Source organism: Amblyomma americanum, chromosome 6, assembly GCF_052857255.1.
Source record: "Amblyomma americanum isolate KBUSLIRL-KWMA chromosome 6, ASM5285725v1, whole genome shotgun sequence".
NCBI classification, from domain to species: Eukaryota; Metazoa; Arthropoda; class Arachnida; order Ixodida; family Ixodidae; genus Amblyomma; species Amblyomma americanum.
In genome coordinates, this window is record NC_135502.1 from 141,336,159 (window position 1) to 141,354,036 (window position 17,878).

Consider the following 17,878-nt stretch of genomic DNA (forward strand, 5'->3'; position numbering starts at 1 on the left):
TGTGTTAGCATTCTGCTTTCGATTGGGTATTACAGTGGTTCGCATCCTGAATGCGTTATTCTTCACGTATTAGTTTTTACACCAGAGGATAGCGCCTTCCGGAATTCCGAGGCAAAATGCTGAAGAGAGCGCTGTTTACAATGCACTCGGAGGAATACAAGCTCACTAGTTAAGCTGGTACAGCTGCCAAAGTCCAGAGGCAGAGCTTTGCTCAGCTAACGAGACATGTAACCTTTCGTAGGCATGTAGCCTTCTATAGGCATGTATAGAGACATGTAGCTTGTCTGGCATTCATAGAAATTGTAAAGCCATATCATTTGTTATGGGGCCGCGCGAGAGGCAATAGCGGTTATAGCGTGGTTTTGAAATCCTCTCAGTGTCAGCGCTGAACATCAGTTGCGCGTTCATGCGCGGCACAGGGCTTCGCTGCGCGAAACAGCACATCGCACCACCTGTGTAGTTGTAGTTTAAGGTGCAACACGTGTTCGGGTTCCGAGCGCGCGCCGTTCTCTTCCTCAGCCTTCACGCGTTGATTCCACTTTTGCAAGTATCCGCAACAGCTTGTTCTCGGTTGCTCTGATGTATTCTTGTGAAGGGGATACTGGGCACGGGTTAGTATCCTGCAGCAGCTACGCGTTTTCCTATGTCGCTCTAGCGCTGTTCTCCTTTCCATGCATCTGATCCGCACCACTTTTTCGAGCGACGTCCGCTTTCTTTTACTTGCGCTTCGCTCCTTAAGTGAAACAGTAGCCGAAAACGTCCGTTCACGGCCAGGCTCGAGGAGCGGAAAGCGCGCGCTCGCCTCGAGACAGGTCATGGCTCTTTGCGGTTGTCTTCTTTGTGCGAGTTGCAGTAGCCGAAAACGCCCGTTCATGGCCGGGCTCGAGGAGCGGAAAGCACGCGCTCGCCTCGAGGCAGGTCGTGGCTCGTTGTGGTTGTCTTCTTTGTGCGAGGTTCAGCGAGTTGCAGTAGACGAAAACGTTCGGTGGCTTCGTCTTGCGAGAATGGCGGTGGTGAGGCCAGAAGTTATGTTAACTTAAATGTTTTTGCCTAGCACATGATATATTTCTTATAATACCTCTTACTTTGCATAGCTTCATACAAAGAGCTGAGTAAAACCAATACTAATCAAAACATGTGCTTTGTTTGCTTTGCAGATGCCAGGCATCCTCTTTTTTCGTTGCCCTAGGTGTGACTGCCAGAGGTTTTCCTTGAGATGCCTTTTCAGGCACCTGTGGCTAATGCATGGACACGAGGCAAACTGGGTGTGTGGCCTAAATGGCTGCATGAATACTTTCAAAGTCTTCACTTCATACAAGAGACATGTATACAGGAATCATGCTGAAATAATTAAAAGAGAAACAGCAGCGATGGTTGCACCACAACTTCCTCTCGACCAAGGACAAAGTGAGTGTGCTCCATTGGAAGACATTGAAGAAACGCCCCCAAAGGATGGAGACCAGGACAAGGCGCAGAGTGAGAGAAGTGAATATGTGAAGCAACTGGCAATGCTGCTACTTAAGTGGAAAGAAGGAAGGAGGCTGACAGAGTCGACCGTGGATGAAATAGCAAATGACGTGATTTCTTTTCTTAAATCTGTTATTGAAGATGGGTACTCCACCACAGAAGAGATCGCAAATGTTAAACAGCTCTTATGCAGCCCTGAAACTGAGCAGCTCTTGACACGGCATGGCAGGTTTATGTACTGGAAAATGCATCTGTCACTTGTTGAACCCCGTACTGTGGTGCTAGGAAGGAAAAATGGGAAGATTGATAGCATGCAGTATGTGCCCTTGTGCAAAGTCCTCCAAATTCTTCTTGAAAAGCCTTCATTTTCAGACAATTTTAATGGTTACTTGAAACATAGTACCCACTTGTGCTCTGTGTTTGATGGAAAGGCTTTTCGTGAACATACATTCTTTGCTGGTGATGACACTAAGATTTGCATACAACTGTACAGTGATGAATTTGAAGTCTGGAACCCTCTGGGCAGCAAACGAGGAAAGCATAAGATAATGGCAGTGTACTTCTCACTGCCTAATTTCAGCAAACGTTTACGATCAACTTTGTCGCACATTCACTTGGCTCTTTTAGTTGAAGACAAACATGTGAAAACATATGGCATGGCTGCAATTCTTGCACCACTGCTTGAAGATATTCACAGTTTGGAAAGTGATGGCGTATTTGTTAATGAAAGCCGTGTGAAAGGGTCCATCTTTGTCTTTACCGGTGACAACCTTTCTACCCATAGGATTGGTGGCTTTCAGCAAAGTTTCAGTCATGGTAGAATTTGTAGGTTTTGCATGGCACTTCACCATGAAATTACGTACAAATATCTGGAGAGTGATTTTTCACTTCGCACTCCAGCAGGACATCAACACCACATAAATATGTTGAATGCCGGCCTGCCAACTGGGCCACTGTACGGAGTTAAGCAAGCGTGTGCTATCACTAGTCAGGGATTCAATCCAACGCAGCACTTTCCCCCTGATGTTATGCATGATATGCATGAGGGTGTCATACCGTTTGTACTTAAACACATCATTTCTTCTTTAATTTCACAAGGTTTCTTTTCTCTTGACCAGTTGAACAAATCAATTGCTCATTGGAGGTATGATCCAAGGGAAACGCGAAATAAGCCAGAAGCCATCCAAAAGCAGTTTTTGCAAGGAAAGGCCACCATGAAAGGCTCAGCTTCAGAGAATTTCTGCCTCTTTCGCCACCTAGCCTTTTTTGTTGGAGAGTGTGTGCCATTGGACAATGAAATTTGGCATCTCTACTTGCTTCTCCGCGAAATCATGGGCATAATAATGTGCCCAGAAATTTCTGTTTCATTGATTGCTTACTTGCAGAGGAAGATTCACTTCTTTCTTCTGGACTTCAAGGCCTTGTTTCCAGCCGCGACTTTTCCTTGTAAGATGCACTATATGATTCATTATCCATCTTGCATTGAAAATTTTGGGCCTTTGGCTCGGCTTTGGGCAATGCGATTTGAAGCAAAGCATCAATATTTTAAGGACATTGCTCGCAGAATACACAATTCTAAGAACCTCGCCTATAGCTTGGCTGTAAGGCACCAATATTTTCAGTGTTTCTCATTGGCAGTGGAGGCCAGCAAAACAGCGCCAGACACGACCAAATGTTTGCCTGTCATTTCTGCAAACCTCCCTGAAAAAATCAAGCAGTTCATTTCTGAGCATAACCTTGAAACTACTCATTCATACACTGTAAGCTCAGTTTGTATGGATGGGAAGACAGACGAGGCCGGATGTGTTGTTGTGGAATATGTCCGTAATGATTCCCTGCCAAGTTTTGTTCAACTCCGTGAAATATTTTACATCAACAAGGTATTGCTGCTGTTGGGGAGACTGCTTGAAACTATTTACTTTGATGAGCACTTTCACGTCTATGTTGTGTCTGCTACTCAAGAAGATAAAGTGTTAACCTCTGTGCCCAGCTTTGACACAGAAGTGATGTACATGCAAGAGCACAGGGGACGCACTGTTTTGAATGCACGTCACTCATTGCTTTACTGATTTCTGAATTGTTTTTAACAACTTCCTGCCATATTCGGTGCCTTCATACTTTCATTGTGAAAATCTAGGACACAGCAATTTTTAAGCTTTGATCATTTGAAATCCTGAATTGTCGGCTGCATGCTTCTACATATGCATTGCACTTACTGATCTTTTTTCATTACATGTTCTTCAATTACAAAGTGTTAATTTTTCTGTGAATGTTTGTATGTATTATGATGCATTTGTTCTTGATTCCACTTCTTATGGTTCACTTTTCTGGTGAATAAAATCATTTTTATCGAAATAGATTTCGTCAATTTTCATCTGTACTGTTAGATGAGGCCCTCAGATTATATTGTTTTTTACTATAATGACAGAAGATAAATGCAAGGCTCTTAAATATCACAAAACAGTTAAGAGATGTAATCGAGGAAAAATGTTTTGTGAGTTGTTCAGCGTAAGTGATTCTGGCAGACTGGTAGTGCGCATATATGTTACACGATCCTAAAAACTGCTTGAGAAAAACACTTGTGTTTAGAATGGCAAGTGAAAAAAACTACCAACTATAAATGTAAAGATATGGACATCTGATCGAACTAATGTTAAATATTGGTTCTTTATCAGTGGCTGCCGCTTTCTTAGTTGTATCTCTGGTACACACGAGCCTTACAAGCCAATGCATATATAAATATATGGTCATTTTATGTAGCCTTCTCACACCCTTTCTACACCCTACACAAAATGAAGGGTGCTTGGAGGAACAGCACCCTTTTAGACAGTGATGGAGGGTGTATATGGTAAAATAAGGGTGTCATAAAGGTGCTCAAAAGGGTGCATATTACCGGAGCACCTTTTTAGCACCCTTAAGGGTGTAAAATTTTTTACTGTGTGGTTGTGTGCCCTAAAGCTTGCTTTGTCTTAGCCGCGTCTGTGACGCGACATACTCGGTCCTCGGAATAGAGAGGTCGGAAGCACCGCAGTATGCAACCCTCTATTCTGTCAAACGTTCCTAGTCTAAGAGAAATAATAATACGCCAAGGACTCATTCGTGCTATTAACAATGTTAAAATACTCTGCCATCCGAGCATACAGTCGAATGCTTTCCACGTATTTGGTGACAGTGTCAGTCCGGTAAAAAGGAACTCTCGGTGTCAGTTATCATGACTTTGGATTGGAAAACGTTTATTTCGTCAAAATTCAGATGGAGACGGTCCACGCTAGACGGCCTCCAATTCATGGCTAGCACCAACCTTAGCGGCCCACTCTGTGGCCAAGGGTTCAATGCCCGCGTCCGAGCACGTCAGAACGGCTTCCCATTGCTCGAGAGAAGAAATTTAATTACATCCTTCGCTGCAGGTTGATCTTTACATTCCCGTGAAGTGTGAACATTCTTTGCATAATATGTGACTATAATATGGGATCAATCGCCACACAACCTGCACGTTCAAGTCATCCCGGTGTAATTTTACCATTAGATACAGGCTAAGAAAGGACCTCGTTTGCAGTCTCCTCCAGGCAGCCTCGTTTGCCGGATTCACCAAGTGATCCGGTTCACATATCACCTCAATTCCTTTGTAAGGCTGCCCGGCCAGTTTCAGTACTTATTGTGCTTTAATAGAGAATCTGAGCCCCGCAAAGCTACGGATGACCAATTTGGAATCCGAGAAGATTGTATCAACTTTAGTGCTAGCTATGGCTAGTTCCACAGCTGCCTCTTCCGCTGTTTCTCAAGAAAGTTTCGAATGACTATAGACTACACGAAAGGAGCGTTCAACCTAGTGTTCCTTTTCTTTTTTTACGTAACAGCAGCTATGCGAACAGATGGCTATAGTTGGAGCGCTTGCTGTATGAAAACTGCCTGCAAACCTTCAAGACCAAGCTGTCTCGTAAGTTTTTCATGTTACCGCAGCTCTGCTCATTAATTTACAGCAAGCACCATAGGAACTGTACCGGTAGTTATTGTGGAGACCTGTGGACGGATCCAGTGCCCTCACAACTATTTCAGTGGCAATTTTCCAATAAAGCTTCTTTTTTTACAACGCGCTCGGAATGAGCGCGTAATCGGATGTTACAAGCGCTGTCTCTACCGAATGCTACGAACTAAATTTAATAATAAGAATAATCGGTTTTTAAAGAAAAGAAGTGGCGCAGTATCTGTCTCATATATCGTCGGACACCTGAACCGCGCCGTAAGGGAAGGGATAAAGGAGGGAGTTACAGAAGAAATGAAGAAAAAGGTGTCGTAGTGGAGGGCTCCGGAATAATTTCGACCACGTGGGGATCGTTAACGTGCACTAATATCGCACAGCACACGGGCGCCTTAGCGTCTTGCCTCCATAAAAACGCAGCCGCCGCGGTGGGGTTCGAACCCGGGAACTCCGGATCAGTAGCCGAGTGCTCTAACCACTGAGCCACCGTGGCGGGTAACTAAACTAACTGTTTCTTCTTTCTCGAGATCTTGAAACGAGTCGTTAGTGCTTAAGTTTTTCATTTGCAATTTATCTATGATGAAAAAACAGCGCAAGGAACGAGACGAAAACACGAAGTAAGAAGACACAGACACGGGCGCTGACTAACAACTGAAATTTTTATTTCGATGCAGGACACATATATAAAGTACAAAGATGGGGGTGTGTCCGAGGCGAGCCTGCACAATCACCGAAACAGTGTGGTCACGTCCAAGGGTACAAACGATAAAAAGGTGAAAAGGCCGAAAGAAAGACAAAAAGGCGATAAAACCACGGTGTAAGAGGCCGGGACGGAAGGTAAAAGCGATGAAAACGATGAAAATAGATATGCACGCGCCAAAAGGAAAAAAAAACAGCGTTAAACTAACGGTAAAGACGGGACTAAAATCGCGGCACAAGGTGATTAACAAGAAGACAGAGAGGGGCATTTAAGAACAGGATTAAACGTTTACCCTGCCTCCACGAAAATCAAATTCTTTTTGCGACAAGCACAGGGAGGGTGTACTCACACATTGTTCCTTTGCGTTGTGGATTTCGAATGCTTCTACGATTTCCCTGGATATCCTATCCCGTCCTTTAGCAAGAATTGTGCAGCGATTGAAATCTGGGTAACAGGTTTCGTCCGGATCATCATCCTTACGTTTGCACTTTTTGCAGTGCTTGGCAAGGTGCCCAGAAATTGCCAAACTGTCTACATTATTCCTGTGCTCTTGAAGCCTAATGTTGAGGCACCTGCCTGTTTGGCCAATATATCACTTCCCACAGGATACGGGCAGAGAGGGAGGATACGGGATTTTCTTGGAAGCAGGGTAAACGTTTAATCCTGTTCTTAAATGCCCCTCTCTGTCTTTTTGTTAATCACCTTGTGCCGCGATTTCAGTCCCGTCTTTACCGTTAGTTTAACGCTGTTTTTTTCCCTTTTGGCGCGTGCATATCTGTTTTCATCGTTTTCATCGCTTTCACCTTCCGTCCCGGCCTCTTACACCGTGGTTTTATCGCCTTTTTGTCTTTCTTTCGGCCTTTTCACCTTTTTATCGTTTGTACCCTTGGACGTGACCACACTGTTTCGGTGATTGTGCAGGATCGCCTTGGACACACCCCCATCTTTGTACTTTATATATGTGTCCTGCATCGAAATAAAATTTCAGTTGTTAGTCAGCGCCCGTGTCTGTGTCTTCTTCCTTCGTGTTTTCGTCTCGTTCCTTGCGCTGTTTTTTCATCATGGATTACCAACTAGCCCGGCATCTTGCACTTCTGAATTTATCTATGTCTGGTAACAATTTACATTTTGATGAACATTATCACAGCTCCACGGACGAGAGACACAAAGGAGAAATAATCATGCGGCAGGGACCATATTCTGGAACGTTCAATTTCATTTTAAACTTTTGGCTCCGTTCCCAGATTGCGGTTCAACGTTCGATCACTGAAAACGCCGGCCTCTAATTGCCACACCGGGTTTCCATGTCCGACACTGGATGCAAGGATTATCGGAAGGCTTATCGGAAGTGGCACTCATTAGCGGCGACGTCAGCAACGTGAGAATGCCGCTCCGTCGCCTCCTCTTGCAGGTTCAGCACTTGTCTAATCAACAGGATGGGAAGCTCCCAGTCGAAGAAGGCCACGGTTCCAGCCCAACAGCTCCCATTTCAAGGCTCGCTTTACAATTAGACGGCCGCTTTGGGCAATTATTTTGGCACGCACCGCAGCTTCCCGCTGGGGTGCGTGCCCATACCGGTCTCGGCTCGCAACGACGCAAAATAAAGTGGGGGAGAGGGTGACAGAAAAGTCCAACCGACTGGAAGATGGGAAGAGGGAAAGGAACTCGGGCGGCGCGCTTGCCCTAAAGACAACACTGCAGCCTTCCCCCTTCTTGTTGTTCTATTGACCCGAGTCCGTGGAGCAGAAGGAGTTGATTAAATGACCCGCTCCACTTCCACCTCGAAGGCAACGTCTTGGTTCGCGCGCAGTTCAGCAGCAATGCAAAGCGATGGTCAGGCGCCGCTTTGATCTCTGCCATAACTCTTCACTTACCAACTTTTGCAAGGAACCATGTGCAGTGCTTTCTCCAGCAGTGTGGTTCCACGCAAGAGGCTTTGTCGTGATCGTCGGCCTGCCTAAATAGGCGAGGAAAGAGGGAAGAGGGAAGGAACATGCCTAGGAGCGTGCGTCGCAAACCTTAAAAGCGTTAACGAGATCTATCCCGTCTTGTCCCCTGTTTAAGTGGCGTTACGTAGTATTCGATCCGTTGTTTGCCATTCATCCTAGGTTGACGAACTGCCCCGCGTGGCCGCACTGGCTGCTTTCTGATCAATGCATGCATTTTGAAGATGAGCCCAGAATGGCAGTTTGCTTTGTTTTATGGGGCTTTGACGTCCAAAAGCGACTCACCCTATGAAGGACGCCGTAGTGAAGGGCGCAGGAAATTTCAACCCCCTGGGGTTATTTAACGTGCCCTGCTATTGTACGTATAGTACACGGGGCTGTAGAATTTCGCTTTACCGAAATTCGACCGCAACGGCCGGGATCGAGCCCGCATATTTCGGGTCACCAGCCGAGTGCCATAACCACTGAGCAACCGCGGCGGCTCAATCTGGCAGTGTTGCCCTCTATTGTGGCTCTCTTGTCTTGAGGTTTTCTGTCCTTTGTCGCATTTGCTTTCCGCGCTATGAATGTTTCTCTACTAGGGCTCAATTGAGTTAAGAGTGGACAGAGGCCGTTGAGTGAATGCGCATAGGCGTGAGCGCTCCTATGCATACATGCGCCAAACAATTTCCCCGCAATGGCAAAGCTAGAAATGCTGAAAACTTTTCGATATTAGTTCTCAGCGATTCAGTTTAGACTGAAAGAAGAATGCTAAATGGCTGCCCCCCCCCCCTCCCCAACAGGGAAAAATTATTTATTCTCAAAGAGAGGAAGATATATGAACCGCGGGCATGAATATCAGCGCTGGTACTTTGCTTTCGGGAATAAAAGAGGCGAAGAAATCAGGCTTAGATGTGTGACTGGATGACTAGATGTCTGAAGACAAACAGGAACATTATCAATGTGCGTTATTCTAGCTGCGAGCTAAGACACGTGCTGCTCAAAAAGAAGCTTAAATGCGTTACTATTTGAATAAGCTTCCTTGCCTCCTGACAAGTATCTATGAAAACCACCCCAGCAGCAACCAGTGGTTGTAAATAAACCTCCCAGCGTATAGAGGCCAACCCGGTCCCTTTTTCATGGTTGACTAAGTGGTCGGCATGCAGCAGGCAACAGCTCTCTCTTCCTCTCAATGGTCATGCGGAATAGGAATGGCCAATGCCACGCCTATGGCGACATTAAATTTCTTTCTAGCTTAGGCTGACGTTATTCTTTCTATTCTGCATTACAACGCCTATCATATGTTCACATTCAAGCCGAGTTCCTAGTGTGAGGCCCTCCTTCAATTTCCTCACAGGAAAACCCGCATAAATGGGGCACCAAATGTTGTCACAGTATGTATGTATGTATGTATGTATGTATGTATGTATGTATGTATGTATGTATGTATGTATGTATGTATGTATGTATGTATGTATGTATGTATGTATGTATGTATGTATGTATGTATGTATGTATGTATGTATGTATGTATGTATGCATGCATCCATGTATGTATGTATGTATGTATGTATGTATGTATGTATGCATGCATGCATGCATGCATGTATGTATGTATGTATGTATGTATGTATGTATGTATGTATGTATGTATGTATGTATGTATGTATGTATGTATGTATGTATGTATGTATGTATGTATGTATGTATGTATGTATGTATGTATGTACCATCGTCAGCACGCTTAACACGAACGACGGAAAGCGTGGCCGGGAGCGGCTTGGACTGACGCCAGCGCCGCGAAGTGTTGCGCCCTGTTGCCGAGATATTATTTCGGTATGCTTGTGGTGGCTGACGATAGCTGGAGCGCAGCTCGATTTGGCTACTCACGTTGTTCTTTCGCTTGTATCTAGCTGGCGGGGGTGAGAGCGCTCACTTGGCTTTTTCGCGACCTTTCTCTACTGGCCGCGGCTCACGCAGGCGCAGAAAACACGTTGCGGTTTGCTTATCTCCAAAAAGCGTTAAAGTGGCGTGGCTTCTGACCGCTCTAGCGCTTTTTCAGGTCGGCCTCAAAGCCGCTGATCGAAAGAAATGAAGATTCAGGAAAGCACAGCAGACGTGGGTTTGCGGCGTTTCCAAAAATTGGACAATAAATTTTCAAATCCGGTGGCACCGTTATGCAGGTTCTTAATTTCTCATATTGTTACGGCGGTAAGTCTATATGGCGGCTGCTCTGAGAAGGCCAGCACTCAGCTCAGAACCGAGCGCCCAGCTACCAACTGTCAACGTCGTCGTCGTTCCGCGCACCGCCACTTCTTCGTTCATGATTCGTCCACTTGTAACACTATCCCCCTCGGCTGAAGGCAACGTCCCGGTGCGTGTTAGGCGTGCGATGTCGATGGTGGATGATAGGGCTTGAGGCGAGCTACATGAACGACTTCGGACTTCAGTGGAGCGGACGTCGACTTTGGGTGCAGCGGCGTGATTTCATACGTTACGTCGGTCACTGCCCGTAATACACGATAAGGACCTGTGTAGCGCGGCAGAAGTTTTTCACATAACCCCACACGACGGAATGGGAGCCACAGCAGGACGAGAGATCCGGCAGGGTATCGCACATCACGGTGCAGGCCATCGTAGCGGTGTTTTTGAGCCTCTTGGGAGGCGGAGAGCGTGTGTCGAGCAACCTGGCGGGCGGCGTCTGCTCGGGCGATAGCGTCACGCGCATATGTAGTGACAGGGCCAGCTGTGGGCAGCAGAGTGTCGAAGGGCAGTAAGGGTTCTCGTCCAAAGAGAAGATAGAAGGGCGAGTAACCAGCGGTATCATGGCGCGAAGAGTTGTAGGCGAAGGTGACAAAAGGCAAGCTTATGTCCCAGTCCCGGTGGTCGTCGGATACGTACATGGCGAGCATGTCTGTCAGCGTGCGGTTGAGACGCTCCGTAAGGCCGTTCGTCTGAGGATGATAAGCAGTGGTGAACTTGTGACGAACGGAGCACGAACGAAGGATTTCGTCAACAACTCGGGAAAGGAAGCAGCGGCCACGGTCGGTAAGGAGTTGACGGGGAGCGCCATGGTGTAATATGACGTCGTGCAGAAGGAAGTCAGCGACGTCAGTGGCGCAGCTGGTTGGAATGGCACGAGTGATCACGTACCGCGTGGCATAATCGGTGGCGACGGCAATCCACTTGTTCCCCGTGGAGGACTCCGGGAAGGGCCCAAGTAAATCTAGCCCAACACGAGAAAACGGGTCGGTCGGGATGGGGATCGGCTGCAGGTGTCCAGACGGCAGGACAGCGGGCTTCTTTCGGCGCTGACAGACGTCGCAAGCGGCGACGTAGCGTTGGACGGAGCGGTACAGACCAGGCCAGAAGAAACGCCGGCGCACGCGGTCGTACGTACGGGAGACACCAAGATGACCAGCCGTAGGTGCGTCATGCAGTTGTTCGAGGATAGTGGACCGTAGGTGGCGGGGAACAACGAGCAAGTGCTCAGCGCCATCAGGTCGCATGTTGCGGCGGTACAGCGTGTTCCCGTCCAGCAAAAACCGGGCCAGAGAAGTGTCGCGGCGGTCGGTGCTGAGGCGGTCGATGAGAGAGGTGAGGGTGGGGTCCAAGCGCTGTTCGTCGGCAATGTGGGAGAGGTCGGAGATGGAGAGGACACAGGCATCCGACTCACAGTCTGTAGAAGGAGGATCGACGGGATAGCGGGACAGGCAGTCTGCATCTTGATGGAGGCGACCGGACTTGTGAACCACGGAAAAGGTGTATTCTTGCAATCGCAATGCCCACCGGCCAAGACGGCCAGTAGGGTCCTTGAGAGATGAGAGCCAACACAGGGCGTGGTGGTCGGTTATAACAGTGAATGGGCGGCCGAACAAGTATGTGCGGAATTTTCCAATGGCCCAAACAAGAGCCAGGCACTCGCGTTCTGTGATGGAGTAATTTTTCTCGGCGGAAGAAAGACGGCTGGCGTATGCAATCACGCAGTGCTGGCCGCGTTGTCGCTGAGCAAGGATGGCGCCAATTCCGTGACCACTGGCATCGGTGCGAAGTTCAGTCGGGGCAGACGGGTTGAAATGGGCCAATACAGGAGGGTTGGTGAGGACGGCGATAAGGCTGGAGAATGCAGTAGCCTGCTCTGGGCCCCAGGAAAAAGGAACGCCTTTCTGCAACAGATTGGTGAGAGGGCGAGCGACGGCTGCGAAGTTCGGGACGAACCGGCGAAAGTAGGAACAGAGACCGATGAAGCTGCGGACATCACTGGGCGAGCGGGGACAGGGAAAAGCACTGACGGCACGAACTTTATCAGGGTCAGGTTGTATGCCACTCGCATTCACCAAATGGCCTAGGACTTTGAGTTCGCGGCGGCCGAAAGTACATTTTTTTGAGTTGAGTTGAAGACCTGCGCGGCGGAAAAGTGCCAAGATGGACGAAAGGCGAAGCAGGTGGGTTTCAAAAGAGGGCGAGAAAACAATTACATCATCTAAGTAACAAAGGCAGGTCGTCCACTTGAAGCCCCGGAGTAACGAGTCCATCATCCGTTCAAATGTGGCAGGGGCGTTACAAAGGCCGAAGGGCATGACCTTAAAATGGTAAAGGCCATCAGGGGTGACGAAAGCTGTTTTCTCGCGGTCTCTTGCGTCAACAGAGATTTGCGAATACCCGCTACGAAGGTCGATGGAAGAAAAGTAGCAGGCGCCATGTAAACAGTCCAGGGCATCATCTATGCGCGGAAGGGGATAGACGTCTTTCTTCGTGACCTTGTTGAGATGACGATAGTCGACGCAAAACCGCCAAGTTTGGTCTTTATTTTTCACGAGCACGACAGGAGATGCCCAAGGGCTGTTTGAAGGCTCGATGATATCGTTGGCCAACATCTTGTCCACCTCCCGCTGGATGATCTGGCGCTCTGGTAGCGAAACACGATAAGGCCTCCGGTGTATAGGTCTGGCATCGCCGGTGTCAATGCGGTGAGTCACTACCGACGTTTGACCCAGAGGAGCAGAAGCGAAGTCAAAAATGTCGGAGTAGGACACCAAAAGGTTGTGAAGATCCTGTGCATGCTCGGGGCTCAGGTCAGAAGCAATCATCGCAGAAATGGATTGCGGAACGTTGGCCGGGATGTCGGCCGCTTGAGAGACAGTAGAAGGCGGTCCAGGTGAGATAGCAGTGACGGTACAGTCGGTGAGAGAAGACAAAGTAGCAAGTGATGTGCCTGCAGGAAGAACTTGTGGTGACAAGCTGAAGTTGAGGACAGGAAGGGAGGTGCTATTCTTGGTGACGGTCACGATGAGGTGCGGAAGAACAACATTGCGGGAGAGAACGACATCGGCGAGTGGACAGGCAAGATAATCCCCATCAGGAACCGCAGGAAATGGGGACATAGGCAGATAAAGGGGAGAGTCAGAGGGCAGGCGAGCGTAATCGGTGGAGCGAAGGCGGGGCGTGGAGCTTGAGGGTGTGTCGGCTGAGCTGAGAGGCAGGTCCAATCGTAGAAGGCCGCTGGAGCAGTCGATAAGGGCAGAGTGAGCGGTTAGAAAGTCTAGACCAAGGATCACATTGTGAGGGCAGTGTTCGAGGACGGTGAACAAAACTGGGATGTGACGATCGGCAAGAGTGACACGGGCAGTGCACAGGCCAGTGACGGCAGCAGTGCTGCCATCGGCAACGCGAATGGTGGGCGAAGCGGCAGGGGTCTGAACTTTTTTGAGGCGACGGCAAAAGGATGAGCTAAGAACCGAGACTTGGGCACCAGTGTCAATGAGGGCAGAAACAGGAACACCGTCCACAAAAACGTCGAGCAGATTACAGGGCGAAGGCTGGGTCAGTAGAGGATTTTCAGGTCGGGGCACCAATGCCTCATCACCTCCGGGAGCTGCACTGGCTAGTTTCCCGCGAAGCGGCCTGCAGAGGACGGTGAGTAACTGCGGTGCGGAAGAGGTGAGCGGGAACGGTGGGCTGTTGGGGAGGGAGAGCGGCTGGTTCTACGAGGAGGCGGTGTGGACTCGGCGCTGGGTGGGTCATTCCGAGGCGTGAAGCGGCGGGGTCCATAGTCATAACGGCGGTCGACGTAGGGCAAAGGTCGGGGAGGTGCGGACCAACGGCTGCGGCAGTGGCGGGAGATGTGGCCTACGCGCGAGCACGTAAAGCAGATCGGCCGGTCGTCAGGGGTACGCCACTCATCCGGATTGCGATACCTTGTGTAACGTGGGACGAAGGTGTTGCGGGCCGTAGCAGTAGCGACCACGGGAGAGATGGGGCTCGCACTCCGAGGTTCGACGGGACGATGGCTGGAGGGCATGCCCAAGTTGGCGACCGCCTGGCGGACGACAGCTTGAATAAGGGATATTGTGGCCAGGGTGTTGTCCGACAAGGGCGCGTTGGGCGTAACAGGAGCCAGCGCCTCCAGGTCACGGCGCACGATGCGAGTCACGTTGTCGGGGTTGGAAGGCTGCCTTAGTGTCGGCAGATCCTCGCACGTGGAACTGGTAGCTGTGTTAGGCAGGCGGTCGAAGCGGTGTGCAATGCGCCGGTGCTTGGCCTGCTCGAAGCGTCGACACACCTGCAGAACGGAGTCAACCGTAGAGCAGTCCCGGCATAGAAGAAGGTGGAAGGCATCGTCGGCAATGCCTTTAAGAATGTGGCCTACTTTATCGTCTTCGGTCATGTTGGGATCGACCTTTCGGCACAGTGCCAAGACGTCCTGAATGTATGTAATATATGATTCAGTGGCCGTTTGGGCGCGAGCTGCAAGTTCTTTCTTGGCAGCAAGCTGACGGCCAACTGGTTTTCCAAACAGGTCGCGGAGCTTTTGCTTGCAGGCATCCCACGTGGCAATCTCTTCTTCGTGGGTTTCGAACCAGACGCGTGCGGTGCCGGCGAGATAAAATATTACATTGGCCAGCATCAGCGTGGCGTCCCACCTGTTGTGCTGGCTAACACGCTCATAAAGCGAGAGCCAGTCCTCGACGTCCACGCCATCTGTACCGCAGAATGTGCCCGGGTCGCGAGGGTGGGCTACGACGACAGTTGGCGTAGCAGGCGCAGACGGAGGGGCCGGGTCGGTAGTCATCCAGCCGGTTCGGCCCGTCGTCTCGTCGGCTCGTCGGGTCGTCGGCATGTCGGCTCGAACCCGCGACCTCCACCAAAAGATGTTACGGGGATGTTACGGCGGTAAGTCTATATGGCGGCTGCTCTGAGAAGGCCAGCACTCAGCTCAGAACCGAGCGCCCAGCTACCAACTGTCAACGTCGTCGTCGTTCCGCGCACCGCCACTTCTTCGTTCATGATTCGTCCACTCGTAACAATATTTTAGGGACCCGCCGCGGTGGCTCAGTGGTTAGGGCGCTCGACTACTGATCCAGAGTTCCCTGGTTCGAACCCGACCGCGGCGGCTGCGTTTTTATGGAGGAAAAACGCTAAGGCGCCCGTGTGCTGTGCGATGTCAGTGCACGTTAAAGATCCCCAGGTGGTCGAAATTATTCCGGAGCCCTCCGCTATGGCACCTCCTTCTTCCTTTCCTCTTTCACTCCCTCCCTTATCCCGTCCCTTACGGCGCGGTTCAGGTGTCCAACGATATATGAGACAGATACTGCGCCATTTCCTTTCCCCAAGAAACCAATTATTATTATTATTATTATTATTATTATATTTTAGAACAGCGTGCGTCGCTGTGCTCTCGCAGGTTACTGTCTGGCTTCCTGTTTCGCGCATGCTGAAGTGGACAAGTCGATGCAATTCAAGCTAAGATTTTAATGTCTGGTTATCAGCGGGAAGCGCTATGTGTAGCATCCGTTCGGGTAAAAAACTGACTGTTTAGAAAAACTTGGTTTGGTTTTATGATATTTAATTTCCCAAAGCGACGCAGGCTGGCGATGCCGCAGTGGAAGGCAGCTGATAATTTCTGATCTCTGTAGTTCTTTGACGTGCGCTGGCATCGCATCGAACACTTGCGTATAGCATTTCGCATCCACCAAAATACAACCGCTGCGGCCGGGATCTAACCTGGGTCTCCCGGGCCAGCAGCTGAGCACAAAAACCATTGGATGCCGCAGCGGCATTATTATGCAAACTAGGAAGCCTCTGGCCAGAGACGCAACGAGTCCAGTGGTATAAATCGATGAAGGATACCGGTTGGCTCAAAATAGACTGCTCTTTGGGATATTCTACGCACCAAGTGAAGTGTTGCCGCGTGCTCATCCAGGCATTTTTCATTGCAATCCTGACTAAGTGGCTCTGACATGGCAGGCATGACACTTCATTTTGCGCGAAAATTGGTATCAAGAAGAAAGAATACTGTAAAATGGCCTTGCTCATCTAGGAATATCATCAGGGGCACAAACCAAGTGTTACGGTTCGGGGAATTTCGTGCCAAGCAGCCTAGTAATACGACAGCATGAAGCAATAAGGAAGCATGAGGTCAGCCGTTTTCAGCCAGCTAGCCAGATGAGACAGCATGAACGCGCTGACGCCAATATAGGCGCGGCGACAGCCGATGAAATTTACGATAGTTTGGGATAACGTTAGACCTGGGTTATATAAAGCCATGCGTCTAAGCAGTGTGGACTAAAGATGCCGCGCAGAGTGCTGAGGGAAGAGCGCCACGCTATAGTTTACATGGCCCGCACAATGTCGCAGCGAGAAATAGCTGCTTCAGTTGGGCGGCCGTTTTCTACGGTAAACCATATTGTCCGGGCATTCAGAGACGAAGACCGGATAGATGATGCTGCACGCGCAATTCCGGACCGGACAACAACCCCAGCAGAAGATCTCCTCATTGTAGCCGCTTCAGTCGACAACCCCTTCCTGACAGCGCGCCAAATACGCGATGAGCTTGGGCTACAAGATAGCACGGACACTGTCCGCAGAAGACTGCGTGAAGCGGGCATCCAAAGCCGGGTCGCAGCAAGGAAGCCACCGTTGGAAGCTTCGCATCGCCACCAGCGACTTCAGTTCGCTCAAGAACACGAAGGCTGGACGACGGACGACTTGGAATACGTCGTTTTTACCGACGAAGCGACGTTTTGTACGCGGCGGAACCAACGCCAAAGAGTTTGGCGTCCTGAACACAACCGGTAAGTCCTTGCTGCATTTTATACCCATGCGGTGCTGACAAGTCATTTTTTTTCGGTTACGATGACCGCTACGTCTGACACGTGCGCACAAGCGGGCGCACAACCGTGAATGTTTGGGGTGCGGTCAGCTACCAGGGCCTGTGACCCATCCACAGAATTTCAGGCCGTATGACAGCGGACTCCTACGTGGACACATTGGAGCATGTGCTCATGCCCTACGTGCTGGATGGGCCCTTCCCAGAGGGATTCTTCTGGTTTCAGCACGACCGTGCCCCTCATCCACACTGCAAGAGTTACACCGGAGTTCCTGGACCGCCAAGCTATCATGCAGCTTGAGTGGCCCAGCCGTAGCCCCGATCTAAACATAATAGAAAATGTTTGGGGCATGATGAAGTTGAATCTATCGAGGCGCCTGGGCTCAAGCTGCACAACGGCGGACCAGCTCTGGATTGCCCTACAAGAACAATGGGAGGTCTTGCGGGCAAGGATAGAGGTGGTTAAAGCGCTCTACAATTCGCTGCCAGAGCGAATGGACGCAGTGAAGAGCGCACATGGCGGAAGCACGCGATACTAGATTGTCATTTAGACAGAATGTCCTTTGTACTATGTTTTATTTTATTCATTTTTTGCTTGTTTGCTGCCGACAAGTGTTCCAGCCTTTATTTCTCGTTGAAACCAGGACTGGTTCGTTCCTATTTTGTGCTTGTGCTCAAACTCCGCTCGTTTCGGTTTT

The 17,878-nt window shown here is 49.6% G+C and overlaps 1 protein-coding gene across 1 annotated transcript; it reads left to right on the top strand.

Moving 5' to 3' along the window:
• Positions 1-1,157: 1,157 nt before the first annotated feature.
• Positions 1,158-17,481, top strand: LOC144095547 (uncharacterized). Its single transcript, XM_077629241.1, has 2 exons — positions 1,158-2,745; positions 17,321-17,481. Exons 1-2 carry the CDS (start codon positions 1,158-1,160, stop codon positions 17,479-17,481), a joined length of 1,749 nt encoding a protein of 582 aa, XP_077485367.1.
• The last annotated feature ends 397 nt before the right edge of the window (positions 17,482-17,878 follow it).